The sequence below is a fragment of the Sphaeramia orbicularis genome, chromosome 11 (assembly GCF_902148855.1).
Source record: "Sphaeramia orbicularis chromosome 11, fSphaOr1.1, whole genome shotgun sequence".
Classification (NCBI taxonomy): Eukaryota; Metazoa; Chordata; class Actinopteri; order Kurtiformes; family Apogonidae; genus Sphaeramia; species Sphaeramia orbicularis.
The window spans coordinates 48116383-48137544 of NC_043967.1; the positions used below are offsets into that span (position 1 = coordinate 48116383).

At 35.4% G+C, this 21162-nt stretch overlaps 2 protein-coding genes across 2 annotated transcripts in view; both read right to left on the reverse strand.

Moving 5' to 3' along the window:
- The window catches only part of ube2e1 (ubiquitin-conjugating enzyme E2E 1), a 36690-nt gene extending 30645 nt beyond the window's left edge, over window positions 1-6045 (reverse strand). Inside the window, exon 1 of the mRNA XM_030146560.1 lies at window positions 5912-6045. Within this exon, the coding sequence (XP_030002420.1) occupies window positions 5912-5934 (23 nt within the window). The 5' untranslated portion in view covers window positions 5935-6045. The remainder of the gene's footprint in view (window positions 1-5911) is intronic.
- A 6635-nt stretch (window positions 6046-12680) lies between these two features.
- Window positions 12681-21162, reverse strand: part of LOC115427856 (ubiquitin-conjugating enzyme E2 E2-like) — a 111623-nt gene continuing 103141 nt past the window's right edge. Inside the window, exon 6 of the mRNA XM_030146564.1 lies at window positions 12681-13433. Coding sequence (XP_030002424.1) covers window positions 13336-13433 — 98 coding nt within the window. The 3' untranslated portion in view covers window positions 12681-13335. The remainder of the gene's footprint in view (window positions 13434-21162) is intronic.

Below are 21162 nucleotides of genomic sequence, written 5' to 3' on the forward strand. Positions count from 1 at the left end.
CTGTGTCCATGAACAGTGTGTGAGTCCGAGTCCACAGAGGATGAAGACCCACGGACACGGAGTTAAAACAGAGAATGGAAACCAACACAGCCACTGGGTCCAGTTCACTGTAGACCAGGACCAGGGACCTGAGCCAGAACCAGCATCAGCAACCAGAACCAAGAGCAGGACCAGGGACAATGGATCAGGATCATGGACCAGAACTTGAACCCGAACCAGGGATCAGGACCAGGATCAGCAACCAGAACCAGGACCAGGACCAGGACCAGGGAATTTTGTTGTTTTTAATTTCGTTGTACATGTTTCATGTTACAATGACAATAAAGACTGTTCTATTATAGGATCATGGACCAGAACCAGGAGCAGGGACCAAGATCTGGACCAGGATGAGGTTGAGGACCAGGAACAAGACTAGGGACCTGAACTTTGACCAGCATCAGGACCAGGATCAAGACCAGAAGAAGGGAACGGGAACCATGGATCACTATCAGGACTTGGACCCAGACTATAATCAGGACCAGGACCAGGGGAGAGGTTCAGGAATTGGATCAGCACCAGCACCAGGATCATGGACCAGAACCAAGATCAGGACCAGGGACCAGGATGAGGATCAGGACCAGAGATCAGGAACAGGAACAGGAACAGGAACAGGGACCTGGACTTAGACCAGAATCAGGACCAGGCACTAAGAACCATGGATCACAATCAGGACCAGGACCCAGGGCATGATCAGGACCAGGACCAGGGAAGAGGTTCAGGCACTGGATCAGGACCAGGATCATGGGCCAGAACCAGGACCAGGATGAGGATCAGGACCAGAGATCAGGAACAGGACTAGGGACCTGGATTTAGACCAGAATCAGGACCAGGATCAAGACCAGAAGAAGGGACCAGGAACCACTTACCAAAATCAGGACCTGGACCCAGGCTGCGATCAGGAACAGGGACCAGGACCAGGGAAGAGGATCAGGACCGGGATCTAGACTGGGATCATGACTAGGAACCAGGGTCCAGGGAGGAGTACCAGAAGCAGGCCTCTGAGCCCTTTAGACCAGTCCAGATCTGCTCTTAGTTCAGTTCTTTTTATGGTTCTGGTTGAAGAACTTGTTGCAGCTGAAACATATTTATGAATCCTCCAGTGGAAGGATCTGAACTATTAGCTTAATGACACCCAGGTGGGCTCGGCTTTAGCTCTGTTTTTTCCCCCTCTCACTTTCTACCTTGTATAAAATATTGGAGATCCACAACTGGGTCATGGATACCTTGACCTTTGACCTTTAGCCACAAATCAACTGTGAAGATCATCTGTCAAACCGTTTTCTGAGATTTAACATTTAAAAAATTCTATGGGCCAGCATTGTGGACACAAATAAATAAAATAAATGAAAATAAATTATCTATGATTTGATGCAGTATTTTACGACTGATCCACAAACATGATCTGAAGTGACTCCACTCTAAACGCTCGTACGTGTATTCATCATATAATGTTGAAAAGAGTCATTCTGCAGAGTGAACAGATCCTACTTCTGCTTTTGGTTCTTTCAAATAATTTTACTGAACATACTTCTGTACTTTTACCTAAGTACTATTTAAACTTCTTATAATGGAGTATTTGTCTACTGTGGTATTTCTACTTTATTTAATCTACATGGGTGTGAATGCTTCTTCTACTTCCACCTTTTCTGTTCATTTCCAATGTTGTGTGCAGAGATTTGATGGTAAAAAGTGAAATTTATGACAGTTCATCCAGAGAATACACTAAATTTCTCTTTCAGATGTTGGGATTAAACCAGGAGTGTCAAAATCATTTAGTTCAGGGGTTTACATTCAGCCCAATATCATTTCAAGTGGATCAGACCAGTAAAATAATAATAAAATAACCTATAAATAATGACAACTCCAAATTTTCCTTTGTTTTTTTAGCACAAAAAGTAACATGACATGAAAATGGAATGTTTGAGGCATGATTTTGTTAAAATTGCACTTATTTTGCTTAATTTCTTATGAAAACGTTTCTTTTAAAATCATTTTCATACTGTAATTCAACTTTTTTCACTGTTGTGAATTATGCAACTAGTTACATTTATAAACTATCCTTTCAGAAAAAAAGCGAATTACCTGAAAAAAACACAAAATTCTTGCCTAAACTTATCTTTTTACATCACAGATCGAATCTACGAAAGCATAAAATATTTAATAACAGGCATAATATTGTTAAAATTTTGGAGTTTGGAATTAACCCTTTCATGCATAGTGGTCACTACAGTTGACAGTTATTCTACAGCTGTTCTCTTGTATATTCATGGATTTTGTTGTTTTAGTTCCATATCAGCCAACACAGTGGACGCCTATGCATCATCTCATACACTGTAATTCATACCATTACTATAACTTTGCTGATCTTGATAAACCTGATCATGTCTGAGTGTAAAAAATTGTTATTAGACTGTAATTAAGTTTTGTTTTGCTTGTTTGTTTTTTTAAATTATGTTTTTTTCGCATATTATTTTCTTGCAGGTATGTTAAAATGTGAGAAAACATCAGATTAGCAGCATTAAAAATGTTTTTTTTATTTCATAGTTTTCTCAGTATATCAGTAAATGCATATTTCTTTGCTTCTAAATTTAAATGTGGTCTACATATGTGGTGTAATAACAACCCTCCCTCCATTCCATTTATGTTGTCCATCACTGTCTATATGCATCACTGTCTTTAGGCACCATATTTATATATCCAGAACCGCACCTGTCCAAATCTGTATATATTCAAATCCGTATTTATATATATTTTTTTATATTTATAACCATTTGCACTACATTCATATCAAACCGTATTTGCACTCTCCTTTTAAACACTTTTTTATTCAAATTTATATGACTGTTTGTTTTACGTGTATGTGTATGTTTTGCTGCTGACAACACTGTGAATTTCCCCATTGTGGGATCAGTAAAGGAATATCTTATCTTATCTTATCTTATCTTATCTTATCTTATCTTATCTTATCTTATCTTATCTTATCTTATCTTAAATGCATGTTGTCCAGCTGAGAGAACATTTTTGTAACTCCATGAAAAATAGGCTCATAAAAAATCAGTTGCATTTTTTTCATGCTTTAAGAGGAATAAAAACACTCAGGAAAAAAAAAAAAAAAACTTAATTAAGGTTCTCATAATTCATGCATGAAAGCGTTAAATGGTCTTAACATCCTTAACTGTTAATGTTTTCAGTGTGACGTTTGCACTTCACAGGCTAGATTGGACCCTTTGGCGGGCCGGTTTTGGTCCGTGTGCCATATATTTGACACCCCTGGATTAGAATATTAATGACAAACACTCATAAAGAATGATTTTTGACTTTATGAAAGTGGTCAAAAGCAAAAGCTAATCCACCGTCTCAAGTACAGAGCAGTTATCTGTTGGAAAACACGATAAATAACTTCCCAGAGGCAGCGGATGTGAGTCGACGACAAAAACACGACGTAATCTCGCTCCGAGGCCGATTGGCTGGAAGTCATAAAGCGAGGCTACTGTTAGCCATTAGCCTGAGTTACTACCCAACACTAAAACACAGCAACCAAGAGTGACAGTTTTAAAAGGCCGTTATACGCTTTGATAAAGAGCCCCGACGTCTGAAATGTGTTGTAGGTTAAATAAACATTAAACAAAGTGCCATGAAACGTCTACTCAATTATTAAGTGGCATGTTTATTGAAATTTCATAGCATGACGTCAAGGCTTAAGCAGTTAAAGTGGCTTCTCCAGACGGAAATAAGACCTGGTTCAGTTTGTTAAAGGAGAAAACCTTAAAACGAATAATGGTCTTCACCCACAGGTTTGTCCGCTTCATCACTGTGGTTGTTCTGGTTTAATGTTGGAAACATTTCCAGAAAATTTGGGACATTTTATCAAATGCAATAAAACCTAAAATCTGTTGTTAATTCACTTGAACCTTTATCTAAAGCTGCAGGAACACAACGTTCCTCTGCAGTCTTCTGTCAGGTCGGGAAATATATTAACAGGTATTGGTATTTACACCTGTCAATCATGTATTTAACCCCTTCCTGCCTGAAAACACCTGGGATCTGACTACACCTGGGACACACTGTGGATTTTCTCCAGCAGCAATAGCTACAATTCTTGTTTCAAATCACAATCTGAATTTAAAAAATTAATAAAAACCTATATACCAGATAAAAGACAATATTCCACTCGTGAATTGTATTATATTTTCTATTTTCTGAAAAAGAAAAAAAAAAAAACTGTTGAAACCATTAGCTATAACATTAAAAATTTGCTGAAACTTTGTCATTTAGTGGGTTTCTATAAACATACACTATACAGACAAAAGTACTGGGACACATCGAACTCAGGTGTTGCATTACAAAAAAGGGGCAGGGCTACAAAACCAGTAACGAATGCAACAAATATCATTGCAATAGATGATTTTATTTCATTTTATGGGCTAATTTTGTTGACATTTTCCTCTAAAATGCTTATTAAATGGAACCATCTGCATATTTCAAGAACATTATGAAGTTAAATCAGGTTTTGTAGGCAAAAAATAGGTCAGATCTCTCAGATATTCTAATAATTTTGGCCTCCACTGTTTGTTAATAACATTATATTATACTGTATATGTAGAAAACATTACACAACCAGCTTTTTTGTCATTTGTTTCCAAAGCATCTTATTAAAGATGTAAAATCTAACTCATTTTGTTTCAGAAGCACATAATTTCTATATTTTCAGATCTGTTAGGTGTTCTTATTATTTTGGCCATAACTGTAAAGTTGCACTTTTTTTTTCTTCAATAATATATATTTGGCAAAATCAAGCTGTATATTATGGAAGTAAATCTGTGCCATTAGATATTGAATAGTTGTATTTCATAGATTACATTTTTTATAGTTTTTTCTATTGAATATTTGAGTTTCAATTTTTTTTTTAACACAGAATTTCATAACTGGGTATCAAGCCTCTTGATCTAGCTTTTACCCAATTATGCATCGCGCTGAAGATCACATGATGCTCAGGTAGCAGCGCAGGTGCAAAGATTCACCTGATTGATGCATATGTGCGCTGCTACCAAGTGGCTCATTACTCCTTTGGTTTTGCCTCGTCAAGATGTCCAAACAATATTGAATTTTTAAAATTTATTTAATTTAAAATGCATTGTATTTGAGAATATTTAATTATTTTTTTAAAAAATTGAATTCAGATGAAACTCTATGTGTAAAATAATTTTACATTTAACTATTTAAAAAAATCAACTATAAAAAATTCTGTTTACAAAATCCAACTATTCAAACAAAATTCTTGCGAAATACAAATATTCAATAGCTGATGGCACAGATTTATTTCCATATTTAATCAAGAACGGTTCTACTGTGACTTAAGATGACTTTTTGACCAATGAACTGACTTAAGATCTGCAGTGAGGGCAAACTGAAAAAAAAAGAGGAAAAAGAAAGTCCTGGTACAGAATAAGTGGCTCATGTTGCGTTCAGGGACAAATGTCAGTGTTTGAAGATAAATTGATACAGATAAACAGCTGTGATTGGTTATGAGACTTTATGTAGTAACTGTATATAGAGTTTATATGTGTACAGAGTTTATTTTTTGTTATTTACTTTCTTACACTTTTTTTTTTTTTTTATCACATTTTGCATTTATAATTTACTAAATTTATTAGAGTGACTATGTCTACCGGCTTGTATGTGTTTATGTACTTGATTCTGTCCTTTACTAAAACACTCTTAACTACTGCAGTAATCTTCCTTTAGACATTAGATCATGTCTCGTCTCCGCTTCAACCTCCTTCACTGCTTTATTACAGATGTTTTTATGCAGAGACAGTGTTTGTTTATTCACTGGGAAACTCTGGCCTTTTCACTCCTATTGATCACCGACCTCTCACCGTGACTCCTCTTCATCAGACCCTTTCAGGAGGAGCGGTGACGATGATGATGATGATGATGATGATGATGATGATGATGATGATGATGGTGAGGCCTCCTTGTCCTCATGAAGTATGAGCCACAATTAAAGGAAATCTGGGTTTGTCTGTATCGGCTTCTGATCCCATGGATAACAGGAAAAGAAGAAGAGAGAAGTAACATAAACAGTGTAAAAACAAGGCAATAACAGAAGAGACGCAACAAGAAAAAATGATATTAAACACAGAACAAGATGAATAAGAGATTAAAAAATAAATAAATAAAAATATGCAAGACCAGAAAACTGATGTAAAAGATGTAACAAGAGGAAAATGGTGTAAAAATGTAGATTAAAATTACATAAAAAGACACAAGTAAACAATACAACATTTAACATGTAACAAGATGAATAAAAGGAAAGAAAATTTTAAAAAAGTGAAGATGTAACAAGACAGAAATGATGTAAAAATCTGCAATTCCGTAAAGCTACAAGAAAAACTGAAAAAGTGAAGATAAAAATACATAAAAAAGATGTAAATACGTGAAAATGACAGAAAAGACGCAATAAAACAAAAAAGACATAAAACATATAACAAGATGGAAACAATATTAAATGTAAATAAAATTAAAAAAAAAAAAAAGTTAAAATCTATGTGACAGATCAGACCAGAAACTGATGTAAAAGATGTAACTAGAGGAAAAAAGTGTAAAAATGTAGATGAAAATGACAGAAAAGATGTAATAGGACAATATAGCATTTAATATGTAACAAGATGGAAACAATATTAACACATAAAAAGATGAACGAGATAAAAAAAAAAGTAAAAAAACAAAACAAAACAAACAAACAAAAAACGATGTAACAAGTCAGAATACACACTGTAAAAGATGAAGCTAGAAGAAAAAAAGATGAAAATGACAAACAATGTTACAGTCATGAAAAAGTATATATGTAAAAAAGATGTAACACCAGAAAACTGATGTTAAACATGAACCTAGAAGAAAAAATGTGAAAAGGTAAAGATGAGAATGACTAAAAAGATGTAATAATATGAAAATGACAGAAAAGATGCAATAAAACAAAAAGACATAAAACTTGTACCAAGATGGAAACAATGTTAAATGTAAAATTAAAAAAAAAAAAAGTTAAAATCAATGTGACAGATCAGACCAGAAATTGATGTAAAAGATGTAACTAGAGGAAAACGGTGTAAAAATGTAGATGAAAATGACAGAAAAGATGTAATAAGACAATACAACATCTAACATGTAACAAGATGGAAACAATGTTAAACACATAAGATGAATGAGAGACAAAAAAAAAAAAGTTAAAAAAAAAAAAAAAAAGATGTAACAAGACAGAATACACACTGTAAAAAAGAAGAATCTAGAAGAAAAAAAGATGAAAATGACAAACAATGTTAAAGTCATGGAAAAAGTATGTATGTAACAAAGATGTAACATCAGAAAACTGATGTTAAAAATGAACCTGGGCGAAAAAATGTGAAAAGGTAAAGATGAGAATGACTAAAAAGATGTAATAATATGAAAATGACAAACACATAAGATGAAAACTATAATGAAGACATGAGACAAATAACATAAAAACCAAAAAGTACAAATCTATGTGACAGAACAGACCAGAAAACTGATGTAAAAGTTGCTAAAGGAAAAAAAAAATGTAAAAAGATACAGATGAAAATGATTTAAAACACGTAAAAATGACATAAAGACATGTTGAGAAGTGGAAGAATCAGTAAAAACGTAGATCTATTTCAACTCCTGACATGTTTTTCTAAGTGTGTGTCATGAAGGGTGTTGATCTGAAAACAGCCCAGATACTGTACATTATAAATATTTATGTCTCCAGTTAAAGGCTGTATCTTATGTTAGATAAGATTAAGTGTGAATTTAACATGAAAATTAACCCTGGAAGACCTTAACAGCCTTCAGTGACCAAAACATCTACTGATCTAAAATGTTTAATAACTTTACAAACACTAATCCTGTCAATACATGTAAATAATTGGTGTAAAATACAGTTATTCGTCTTTTCATGTTCATCAGATATGACCCAATTGGACATTCAGAGGCTCCGTAGTTACCATGGAAACACCGTCATCTTCTACAACATTCTTTCACCAGTAAAATCCATGGAGTTGGATCAATGACAGTGGATGAACACACTGGGTTTATGTTTAGTTAATGATGAATTTTGTTGAAAAAGTCACATTTTCTTCATTTTTTTCGGTTTTTGATATTATGACAATTAACTTTAACCTGAGCTTTTATGAACATCTACATGATCAGTATGTTAAATATGGGAAAACGCATTATTTTTATTGAAGAAATGCAAAACACAGAGGATAATATTATAGTAAATGGTGATAAATTATTCAAGAAAGGTAAAATAAAGAGAAAAATTCATTTGGGAAAGTAGCACTGGGTCTTTATGGGTTAAGTGTTCATACATCTGTAGACATGCTTACTTCTAGATTTAACAACTTTAATTTAACCCAGAAAGATCCAAACATTCACTGGCGACCTAAATTATCTACTGATCTAAACTGTTTAATACCTGCTGATCCACTAATCCTATCAATACATGTAAATAATTGGTGTAAAATACAGTTATTCGTCTTTTCATGGTCATCAGATATGACCCATTTGGACGTTCAGAGGCTCTGTAGTTACCGTGGAAACACCATCATCTTCTACAACATTGATTCACCAGTAAAACCAATGGAGTTTAATAAGTGACAGTGGATGGACACACTTGTTTTATGTTCAGCTAATGATAGATTTAGCTGAAAAAGTCACTTTTTTTGTATTTATTATTGAAATCTATCATTTTTTATTCTATATGTTTGCACTGAAAGGAGCTGCTTTTTTAGATCTCATTGTACATGTTTATAGTGACAATAAAGGCATTCTATTCTATTCTATTCTATTCTATTCTATTCTATTCTATTCTATTCTATTGTAGTCTTTTTCTTCAGTTTTCTCTTTTTTTCATATAACCCTGAACTTTAATCTCAGCTTTAATGAACATGTACATCAGGGCTGTCAAACTCATTTTGGTTCAGGGGCCATATTTAGCCCAATTTGATCTCAAGCGGGCCAAACCAGTAAAATAATGACTTAATAACCTATAAATAATGACAAATCCAAGTTTTTCTTTTTGTTTTAGTACAAAAAAAACCCCAATTAAATTATGGAAATATTTACATTTTCCAAAAAAAGATGTGAATAACCTGAAAAAACAGAAATTTCATTTGAAAAATTTTTGCAATTTTAACAATATTATGCCTCGACTTATTATTTATACATGTACATTTACACACAGTGTTACATAAACATTTGGTAACAGGCAGAATATTGTTAAAATTTTGGAGTTTGGAACTAAAATTTGAACAATTTCTACAATATTCCATCTGTTATTATTATTAACACAAGTACAGATCACAGTGGGTCCATAAATGCACCAAACATTTAGTAACAGGCAGAATATTGTTCAAATTGCATATTTTGGGTTGTTCATCTTTGTTTTTATTTATGTATTTATTTGCATTTTATTGTGAAAGAATAGTTTTGTAAATGTAAATATTTTCACAGTGAAATGTTATTTTTTTCACTTCAATTTTTTTCCACGTTATTTTTCAGAAAGAAAATTTGTCGTCATTATTTATGGGTTTATTGTGTTTTTATTTTTACAGGAGATCACACTAGTCTGTATGTGGAACCTGAACCAAAATGATTTTAACAACCTGGACTGTTCAGGTTCATTTTTGCACTTTCATCCTGTGGGCCGGAATGGAACCTTTGGCGGGCCAGATTTGGCACCCGGGCCACATGTTTGACACCTGTGATCTACATGATCAGTGAATTAAATATAGGAAAACACCTGATTTTTAGCTGAAAAAATGCCAAATAAATAAGATAATATTACAATAAATGGTGATAAATCACTTAAGAAATGTTAAATATGGAGAACTAGAAGCACTCGGAGAGCGCAGACCTCCGCCAAGGCTGATCAGTGGCCCCCCCCCCCCGTGGGCCCCCCCACCCCCGATCACCACCAAAATTTAATCATTTCTTCCTTATCCCATTTCTAAAAAACCCTGAAAATTTCATCCAAATCTGTCCATAACTTTTTGAGTTATGTTGCACACTAACGGACAGACAAGCAGACAAACAAACAAACAAACCCTGGCAAAAACATAACCTCCTTGGCGGAGGTAAAAATCAACTGGGGGAACTGCCACAAAAGTAGCTCTGGGTCTTTATGGGTTAAGAAATCTTGTCCAGTGAAATTATCTGGCTGCATGGACAGATATTTCACTTGTTTTAAGTACCTTTTTCCTTAGATTTAGTGTTTTTATCTTGTTTTTAGATACCCCCTTTTTTTTTGCAGTGCATGAGTTCAAGTTCATTCAGACATTAATGCACAGTAAAAATATAGAACAAGATAACCTCAGCGCCAGATGATCTGAGTCACCACCGTCTGAGATATTACGTTCAAATGTCATTTGTGTATTTACTTCCACACACTGTTATGACTCTACATGAACATGATAATATCTGGTATCTTGTTTCATAAAATAAACACAGTTTCAACCACTGAAGGTCTGTTGAACGTAAGACACACAGCGGTGGCGTTTGAACACATTCAGGTTTAACTCACTAACACTAATGGTTTATTTCAGGTTCGTCTGACTTTCACACAGGATGTTTCACAACTCATTTAACTCTGTACCTGAGCTTGGGTCTTTTCACACTTCCTGTTGAGGCTTTTTAGCGTCTGTCTGAGTAGCAGAAGCAGCGTCTGCAGAGGAACATCACATTTTATTAAGTGAATAACTGCTCCTCAACGCTACGCAGCTTTAATTATGTTAGCCGAAGATGAAAACGTTTCAAACTTGCTCCCAATAATAATATTTGGCAGTTTGAATGGGGTGTTTTTCCTCATACGCTGTGTTTAACATCTCCACTTTGGTCTCATTCATGCATAATTCTTGAGGTTTGTTCAGATACGACTTTGTAAATCTAAGTCACACTGAGAGATTTTTTTTTTTGTGTGTGTGTCATGATACTTTAATCTGTGTATTCCACTTGTTGGTGACCAGTTACATGTGGATAGTACTTACCATCTGAATTCCTATGGAGGCAGTAAGGTCATATTTAGTTTTTCATGCACTGCTTCTCCAGTTTGGCTTGAGTTTGTTGAATAAAACAATGACACAGAATCTGGTGTTTAATTTACACTTAATGTTAGGATAACGGGTGATTTTATGCCCTTCTGCAGCAATTAACAGTTAATAAGCCCCATGTTAGACCTTGAAAGAGGTTAAGAAGCATAATTAAGTCAAAGCTTTAATTAAGTTTGAATAAAAGCATTTATCATTGCGTATAAAATAAATGCTAATTATGCTTTTACTTTTATACACTTACATAGAGTTATTTATGTTTATTAACAGCTTATAAGGTCGAACAAGCAGCTTCCTTACTTTAATTATTGCGTTTAGTAAGTCTGTTTAAGTGTTTGTAAAAGCAAAATGAACACTTTCAGTAATACACAATAAAAAATGCTTTTATTAGCACTTACATGGAGTTATTTATGCTTATTAACATCTTATGCAGTCTAACAAGGGGCTTCTTTTGCTTAATACACATCCATAGAACTGTTATTGAAACATAACTAACAGATTTACATAATACGCAATAATAAATGCTTTTACTAGCACTTATATGGAGTTACGTTAATCAACACCTTATAAGGTCAAACAAGAGCTAATTAACTGTTAATTACAGCTTATAACAAGTGCATGTGTTAAAGCATAATTGACATATTTATGTAATATGCAATACTACATGATTTTATTAACACTTCTACGCCATTATTTATGTTTATTAACATTTTATATGGTCTAACAAGGGGCTTATTACCTGTTAGTTACTGCTTAATACAGATCTAAGTAAGTGTTAGTAAATGCATGGTTAACGCATTTATCTAGTGTGCAATAATAAAACACATTTTCAATATTTATTTATGTGTATGAACACCATATGAGGTCTAAAAAGAGCTAATTAACTGTTAATTACTGCTTATTACATGTCTTTGTGTTAGCAAAAGCATAATTATCACATTTATGTAATATGCAATAATAAGTAATTGTATTAAGATTTATATGGAATTACTTTTATTAACATCTCACAGGGTGTAACAAGGGGCTAATCAATTAATTACTGATTATTACAAGGAGCTTAATATAAAGTGTTGTTAGTGTCACTCAATTTAAATAATTTCAGAACCTGATAAACAGATGATTTTATATTATATACTCATATGTAAAACCATAGAATTCAGAGGATGTATTTTATTCTAAATCTACTTTAACTGCCTGAGGTGAAAGTTTGATGAATAATAACGTTTTTGTACCAATATCTGCACATCTATAAATCTTAAATCTTCCTAAATTATGTAACTTATTACATATAAACACAAAGAACATGCATGTGCATCTCAAAAATAATAAGATTAGGTGTTTCCAAACCTGATTTCTTACAAATGCACTCGAACACACCGCGCTGCTGTGAGTTTTGATGTTATCCACGGTTGAATCATTCTGCTGTCTGTGGTAAGCCCATGACGACTCATTTCGAACAGGAAGTGGTCGGAGGAATGAGCAAATGCAAACACACCCACCGAACGTTATTCACTAACAAATGGAGACACGGGTTTTGTTTTTTTTTCACATTACAGCCAGTGTTTAATTGAGTATTCAATGAGTATGTATTCTCACAAGGCATTAAATGTACAGCAAACTAGCACTATCGTCATACATGGTGATGGGCTCATTCCATGCCGAAAACCTGCCGGGACAGACACATTACGGTGACTACATGTCCACTGCATGAACACAGGTCCTGATGCCATGCACTAATATTGACCATGAGCTGTAAAACCACGGAAAAGAAAGGAAACTCACTAAATGCACTCACTCTGTTCAACGCATTTTTACATGAAACCATCACATGAAACAGGAACTTTTAGATAAGTGGATCGGGGTGGCGACAATGTTATAAACAATGCAATAACAATAAGAACAACAACATCGACAAGAACAATAACAGTATTAAAGCTTTTCATGACCATATCAACATTCAGTGTATTGGAAAATACAATCCCAATAGACTCTGTATAAAAAAGAAGCTTTTCAAGTCAGCATGGAACAAATAACAGTTCGTTTCTGGGGGTTGGGGTGGGGGTGGCTGTTTGGGTGGGTGGGTGTGCTTCCATAGATTTCCGAGGGGGGGGGGGGGGGGCGTCGGGGTGTGTGTGTGTGTGTGTGTGTGGGCGGGGTCGTGGGGTCGGAGGTCGGAGGTCGTAGTGCGGCTCTATGTGGCATAGCGTTTGGTCCACTGTTTGGCTATCCTGTCGTGCTCGGCTCTGTTGGTCAGGTACTGTGTGGCGATGCTTCCAACCAGCGGGTCAGCTGCAAAACAACAACAACAACAACAAATAATGAATGACACACATATTGCACTGACCGTTTCACACAAACACGTCCTCAGGTTTAGTCAAAACAGACACTGGACTAGTAACACCTGAGGACATCTGCTGATTTGTAATGAAAGTAGAGATAATAATCCTGATTAAAGGAGTGATATTTTGCTTTGTTAAATGGAATTATGCATTTTCAAACACTTCCCTGTGGCCTACATAAACTGTAAATGCTCTGCTTGGGTCTGAATTCTTTAGCCCGATCAGCCCGCCCGTGGGCCGAAAAATTATATTAATATTCATCTACTATAAAAATATAATAAATCAGGACAATGGATGTTTTTTTTCAACTTTTGCTCAAAGTTTAGACCCTAATGTTAATAAAAGTATATCAAAAGTGCAAACTTTAATGTTCAAACATGATTTTTAAACTTTGTGGGGTGAAATATACGCTATTAAAAATCTCCGACACGAACAATTAATTTATGCATATCATCATCAATCCAGCCGGAAAAAAACAGGTGAGGATAAAAAAATTCTAATTTCTCTTTTAGTTTGTTACAGCTTACTCAGGCATAGGAATAGATACAATATTTTAGACAATGGGAATAGATTCTGTGAGGTCTCTAAATGTCCACAGACACCAAGAACATCCATATGAACCTTATTATTGTGGAGTAATTCTTCATTTACTTTGGGTATGTCTTTTTAGGCGTTTTCCCCCTGAAAATATGGTCAGGGTTAAACGGGTTAATTCAACTCCACAGGTCCATCTTCAACCCTATTTCTGAGCAATGACACCAGAAAGGTGGTTGGGAGTGCCGGCCCTTTAAATGCATGAGCCACTTCAGGCCCCGCCCCCTCCAGGTTGTTGGCTGTGCTGCTCTGTCCCGTTTAACCAACAGCTGAACAGTTTAGGTAATTGGCTCAAAGTTTGGACATATTTTCAGTTTTTACTACAACTGCTGCTGCTGATTAACAACTGTCGTACTTGGAGGAATGTTCACCAGAAGTCTTGACCTTATATGTGCAAATGTGACGTAAGTAGTTATAAAACGTAACAAATTAAGCAAGAATTAAAACAGGTTGTAGAAATCCACTCGATTTTTGCCAAAATGAATATAAAGATAGCTTTGCAGCACCTGGAGGGTTCAAATTCAAACTTTATGAACTATTAGGGTCCAAATACACAAATAAATGAACCAAAGACTAATAAAAGTGGGTTTGGATAAATATGACCCCTTTAAATGCTAATGTCTGTTATCTGAAAAGTAAAAATACAACAAACACAGATAATGTCATGTAATCCTATTAGTCCTGTGTGATTGTATTGTATATTGTAAGTGCCTGAATGGTTTGGTTTCCCCATACCTTTCAGAGCTTTTAAACATGCTCATTCTGACTACAGAAACACGGTCCTCACATCATCTGATTTTAGATGTTCTAAAAACCCTCTAAAGACTAAAGGTGACGGAGCCTTTTCTGTTCAGGTCCGAAGCCCTGGAACACTCTACCCCAACAAATCACATGTGCATAGTCCACCGAGCACTTTCGACTTCCTTTAAAGATGACTCTATTTGCACTGGCTTTTAATACAAGTGACTTTTATCTGTATTATCTTCTGGTTGTGTTTTAGATGCTATTTATCCTATTATTACCTCCGCCAAGGAGGTTATGTTTTTGCCAGGGTTTGTTTGTTTGTCTGTCTGTTTGTTTGTTTGTCTGTCCGTTAGTGTGCAACATAACTCAAAAAGTTATGGACAGATTTGGATGAAATTTTCAGGGTTTGTTGGAAATGGGATAAGGAAGAAATGATTAAATTTTGGTGGTGATCGGGGGTGGGGGGGCCCACGGGGGGGGCCACTGATCAGCCTTGGCGGAGGTCTGCGCTCTCCGAGTGCTTCTAGTTGTGTATCTGTTTTTATCAGTTTTAGTGTATTTCATATTTGTTCTTATTTTTATTTTTACTAGTTTTATCATATCTTGTATTTTTATCTACAACTTTGGGCGCATGTTCTAAATGTACTATATAAATAAACGTGACCTTGACCTGTGTGATTCAACAGCTCTGTGATTTGAAGTCATTTCCAATGTTTTTGTTTCCCCTAAGTATTTCTTCTTTCCGTCTCCTTGCTGACAACTGTTGAGGCTGCACTGGTGATGATACATTAAAATTTTTTTTGTGTCTTATGTGTAAATTCAGAAGGCTCATGTTGCGATATGACATGGATTTTCACTGAAAGAGCAAACTTCAATCCTTCAGAGAAGCATCATCTAAAAAAATAATGAGATGGATGACATGCATGACAGGATACAGTACAGAACATTTGTCTACACGTCTTTCAACAGTCATCTGTATGTGATCAACCAGCCCTTGACATGAGAACCAGAGAATAATGTCAGGAAATTCATGTAAAAACAGACTGTTTATCCTGTGAGAATAAAACACAGACACAGATCACCAGTGGTTTATATGTTACACTGATCAAATGTGAATATGATGCATTTTGTTGTTGCATTAATGATCCTTCAATGAGGTAATAAAAGTTGTACATGGGGCAGTGGAAAGAATTATTTAAATTAATCAAGGTTTTGCTCTCTGGAAATTGTGAAAAGCACCTAAACTGTAAAATTTTAATTATTCCCCTGGAGACCTGTCTTCAAACTTGTAATTGACCTGATTACAATCAAGGTGTACAAGTATATTTGCATCAGTTATTAATCAGTATTGCAAAAAGATCTCCCCAAAACCATTCCCAAAATGTTTCTTTGGCCATCTTATTACTAGATCTTGCAATCCTCCAAATTTGAAGAAAATCGGATAAAAACTGATAAAATGGTGACCCAATGAGCGTGAACACGTGCACAATTTTATTGTTATAAGAGAGCAAAATTATAGTACATAATGTTTTGTAACACAATAAATAATTACTACTCAACTCCTGTGTCTTTTTTATTACAAAATACACACATCACATTGTTTTTCATTTATTGATCAATTTTGTTGAACAGCTGTTTGATTGTCAATTCTTATTTTCAGTATTAAGAAAATCAACCATTTTGTCCTGAAAACCTTTCTTTTACAGCCCTTTAATTGTAATAATAGAATGGGAACCTGTTATTTAAGTATTATTATGACTAAATATGCACAACTAGACAGATTTTGGTCTGCTCCCTGGCTGCAGAAAATTTGGTAACCATGTGGCAAATGGATGTTTACATCGAACCGCATGTTTTCAACGGCGCGTTGTTCACCAAAATTCATGTAGTGTCCGTACACCAGTATACTTCCACCAATAATATGGCGTATATGCCTTATAGATATATTGTTATAACTTGTTCACAAATGTTTATTTACTCCTGTACCAGGAAGACTTAGTTACAGATCTAACAGATGCGACCATGTGGTAAGCCAAATTTCCATTCCAATCTTGTAGAGTCCGTACACCAAGTAGTGTCCGTGCACCATATTCAAAATATGTGGGTCTAATTTTATTGTTTCTGTCAATATATGGAATTTTTCAGCATGACATCTATGCAATAAACAATGCATGATTATCCTGAGGGCTGAAACATTTGTATGTCTTTGTAGGCATTAAATATGGAGGCTATTAGGCTGGAGTGTCCGTACATCCAATAATTTCTGATTTGACAGGGGTACAAGCCTGCGAAATTTTTAGTAGACACCATAATACAAAAATATGCTGGACTTTAAAAGAGAAATATCAGACAAATAAAATGGCCTGTCTGATTTTTTGATAGAGCATTATTATCTTTTATCTATATGTGCACCCTTTGTGGTACCCTTGATTGTGATCAGACTGAATATATTAATTGTGAATGTGTTTCTCCAGTCACATATGGAATACAGTTTTTGTAAAGAAAGACTGTTTTTCAATCATGTATTGTCTTTGGTTCTTACAACCAAACAAACAATTTAAATCAAACATCATCCATAATATTTTTCTTTTTTCTTTTTTTTTTTTTTTAATTTCCCAGCTCTGCCCAAGACCCTCACAAAATCTAAAAGTTCCTGTTGGTGACTTTAGGTCATTTTGTGTGAGTTTGTCCGTCGACAGCAGAGGAGCAGAGTAGTTTCTTGATTAGTTTTATTTATAAATTGGCACAATTAAAAAAAAAAAAAAAAAAGACAAAGTATGTGTAGATGAGACTACAAACTCTAAATGGTTCTCTAAATCATGGTGCTTAAACATGTATAAACAACGAGACAAATAGTCTAAGAAGATCCAAGATAAGATTCAGTAGATAAAAGAAAAGACTGGAATGTTATGTCTTTTAGTTTCTGTTTGTCGACTGACAGCAGAGGAGTTGAGTAGTTTCTTCATCAGTTCTATTTATTTAATTAGTTTGTTTGATATAAAAGAAAAAAAAGATGAATAATAAACAGGTGAGACTAAAAACTCTAAAATGAAATCTTCTCAACAAGTACAAACAATAAGACAAATTATTCAAGATACAAAGTGTGAATAGATCTAAGACGTAAGAAACTGAAGTGTGTGTTAAATGCTGTTTTAAGAAGTATTCACTGTGGGAAATTTGTGTGTTTGAGTGCAAATGTATGAAAAGTGTTTTCGTGGAAAAAATCCCATGGTATGTAGTTCTTCTGTTCCAGAGGTGAAATGATGACACACAACATGACGGATAGAAAAGGACTCAGTCTGATTCACAACTAAAGCAGCAGCAGGTCTGGTGAACTCTACTGAACAGATAAGAAGAAAACTACATCCTGTGCATCATATGACCACAGATCTGTCAATATCTACTCAGAGTAAAAACAGATCAAGGCTTTCATTGGGAAAGGTCAAAGGTCGGCTTCTAAGATGGTGTAGATATAGACGAGTCACATGATCAATATATGTAAGACATGACTACAAAACAGGTAATGTCACATGTCAGACCCTGTCTTTAGAGCATATTATTTAACCTTTTAACGGGCAAGTGACTATTTTTGGTCATTTCCGCACACATTACAAGACGGTGACAGCAACAGTTACAGTGAGTCAACAATGTTAGGTCCAATGTGGTCTACAGGGTCTGTAAGGTCCAATGTGGTCTACAGGGTCTGTAAGGTCCAATGTGGTCTACAGGGTCTGTAAGGTCCAATGTGGTCTACAGGGTCCTTAAGGTCCAATGTGGTCTACAGGGTCTGGAAGGTCCAATGTGGTCTACAGGGTCTGGAAGGTCCAATGTGGTCTACAGGGTCCTTAAGGTCCAATGTGGTCTACAGGGTCTGGAAGGTCCAATGTGGTCTACAGGGTCTGTAAGGTCCACCTCTGCATGAACAGTGAGTGTACCTGCTTTGTTCGGTACCATGCAGTAATGATACTAATGTAAGGAATGATGCTCAAAGGGATCATGTGGATGTGGACAGGGGTCTGGACCAGCACTTATGCTGGTCTAATGTTCTACAAGTTATGTTACTTTCACCTTACATGTATTTTTCTTGTATTTTTTTCTATTTACTTCTTTTTAAAAATTTATTTATCTATTTATTTATTTATTTATTTGACACTTTTGGGTAAGGAACCACATATGGTAATTTCATTGACCATGATGTTCTAAATAACACTAAAAAAGTAATAAAGTCTTGTTATGTCCTCCAATAACACACTGAAATTGAAATGTTGAATTTCAGAGTATTTCAGAGTGCCCTATAAAGGGTTAAAAGAATCCACCAAAACAACAAAAACAAACTGCTGTGTACAACATCCAACCATTAATGACCTGTTTTTTAAATTATATTTCATGCATTTTTCATCTTATCTGTTTCTAAAAGCCAAGGCTGCCCTCATGATATCTGAGAAAAAAACTAACAATAAGACAAATAGATTCAACTACAACTAATGAATTCCTGAAAATGAAAGTAAAACTAAAACAACTTACGCAACTGACAACAAAATTCAAACTGAAAGAGTTCAAATAATAACCACAAATGTCCACACAGTCCACTGTGAAGTCAGTCTGATAGGAAACAGGTGAGAGCAGCATAACTCTCCATTTGTATGTGATATTTTATTTATTAGGACGGCATGTTTACACAACCAGCCGGGCGGTGCTGTCTGACATCCAATTACCTGACCAAGTCTAAAATGTAGGAGAACCCTCCAGTCGACCACCGCGGCTCATCAGCATGCATGGGAATTTTATTACAACCGGCGGAAACCACAGAAAAGCCATAATTCAAGCAAACGGCGCTCCATCATTCCTGTGGTCTGAAGTGAAGCTTGTATCAGATGACGTACGGCGCGGAGGACATCTTTATCGACAGCGCGGTAAAGTCTGTTGGCGGCTGTAAATCAGCGGTGATCATGGTGGGCTCAGTGACCCCCGGCCCGACTGTTGATACACAACCAGCCGGTATGAATCCACACCAGCTCCTCTATTGATTCCACTTCTGTATGAGGTGACGGCGGCAGAAACACATTCCCTGAGCTTCAGCGGCAGCGGTGGGGGCTCTGACTGCTCCACACTAATCCTGCTACAGCTTCAATGATGGGGCTTTTACAGGCTTATAGCCACATTTCTGCATGAATGGATCCTTAACGTATCAAGGCGTTGTAGCTTCAGGCGAATGTCTGTTTTTCTTGAGCTTTATCCAAATCCAAGTGACAGCTCGGGCCGAACACATACTGTAAGTCTAGTTGTTTCCAAATCGTTTGTGATGGGAGTTCAGTGCTTGGGATGCACTAATCCAAAAAATAACAATGTGGCTGATGCTGACACCCTGTGTTTTTAACTTATTTTCATGTTGTTTTGTCATAAACTGCTAGTGGGCTCATCACGGTTAGAAAGTAGCACCTGGAGCTGCACTGGTTAAACAGTTAATCAATTAGCTCCAATTTTAATGATTCAAATAGTAACACTTGAACTCCTCGAGGTCACTGTAAACCAGAGCTGCCACTATTAACTGATTAGCTGTCGACTACTATACCAATCAGCTATTAAACCACTTTGATAATCAGTAATTGGTCTGAACAAGTTGTTGAGAATAAAAAATAGGACCATAGGTCCTGCAGTCCAATGGCATATTTAAAGAAATTAATGACATTCGTTAGACCTTTTAAGGTCACTCAAGGTCAGAGATCATGGTGCCAAATGAAAGCCCATATGTGACTTCCTAATCTATTGCCAATAGTAATTATATCAATATCTTCAACTGTTTTGAAGTTATAACATTTTGAAATGTGTCCCATTATAAACCAATGGGGATTTAAAAAATTCCAAAAATCTATAAAAAATCAAGATTTCCCAATTCTCTGAAAGAACTTGGTAGACCTTATCCCAAAGATGTTCCACAACAAATATCAAATCATTCTGACAGATGGTTTCTAAGAAGATTCTTGAAAAATTGTTTATGGATGGACGGAAGACAACTGATACCAATAGTCCACTGGACCTTTGGGCTGTTGGATTATAAAGCCAGTATTATTTGATTCCAGCTTCTTCAATGTGAACCTCCTCTAGGACAGTGAACTGAATATCCTTGTGGTTTTGGACCAAACAAGGCATATGAGGATGGCATCATGGGCTCTGGGAAACAATGATCAGCATTACCAACCAAGCAACTTCAAAATTCCACTAAATACAACAAAATGAAAGTTATGCATAAGACTAGAGAATAAAAACCTAAAAGATATAAAAGATGTGTGAAAATGTTACCAGGATGAAAATATAAAAGACAAAAACAATGTAAAAGATGT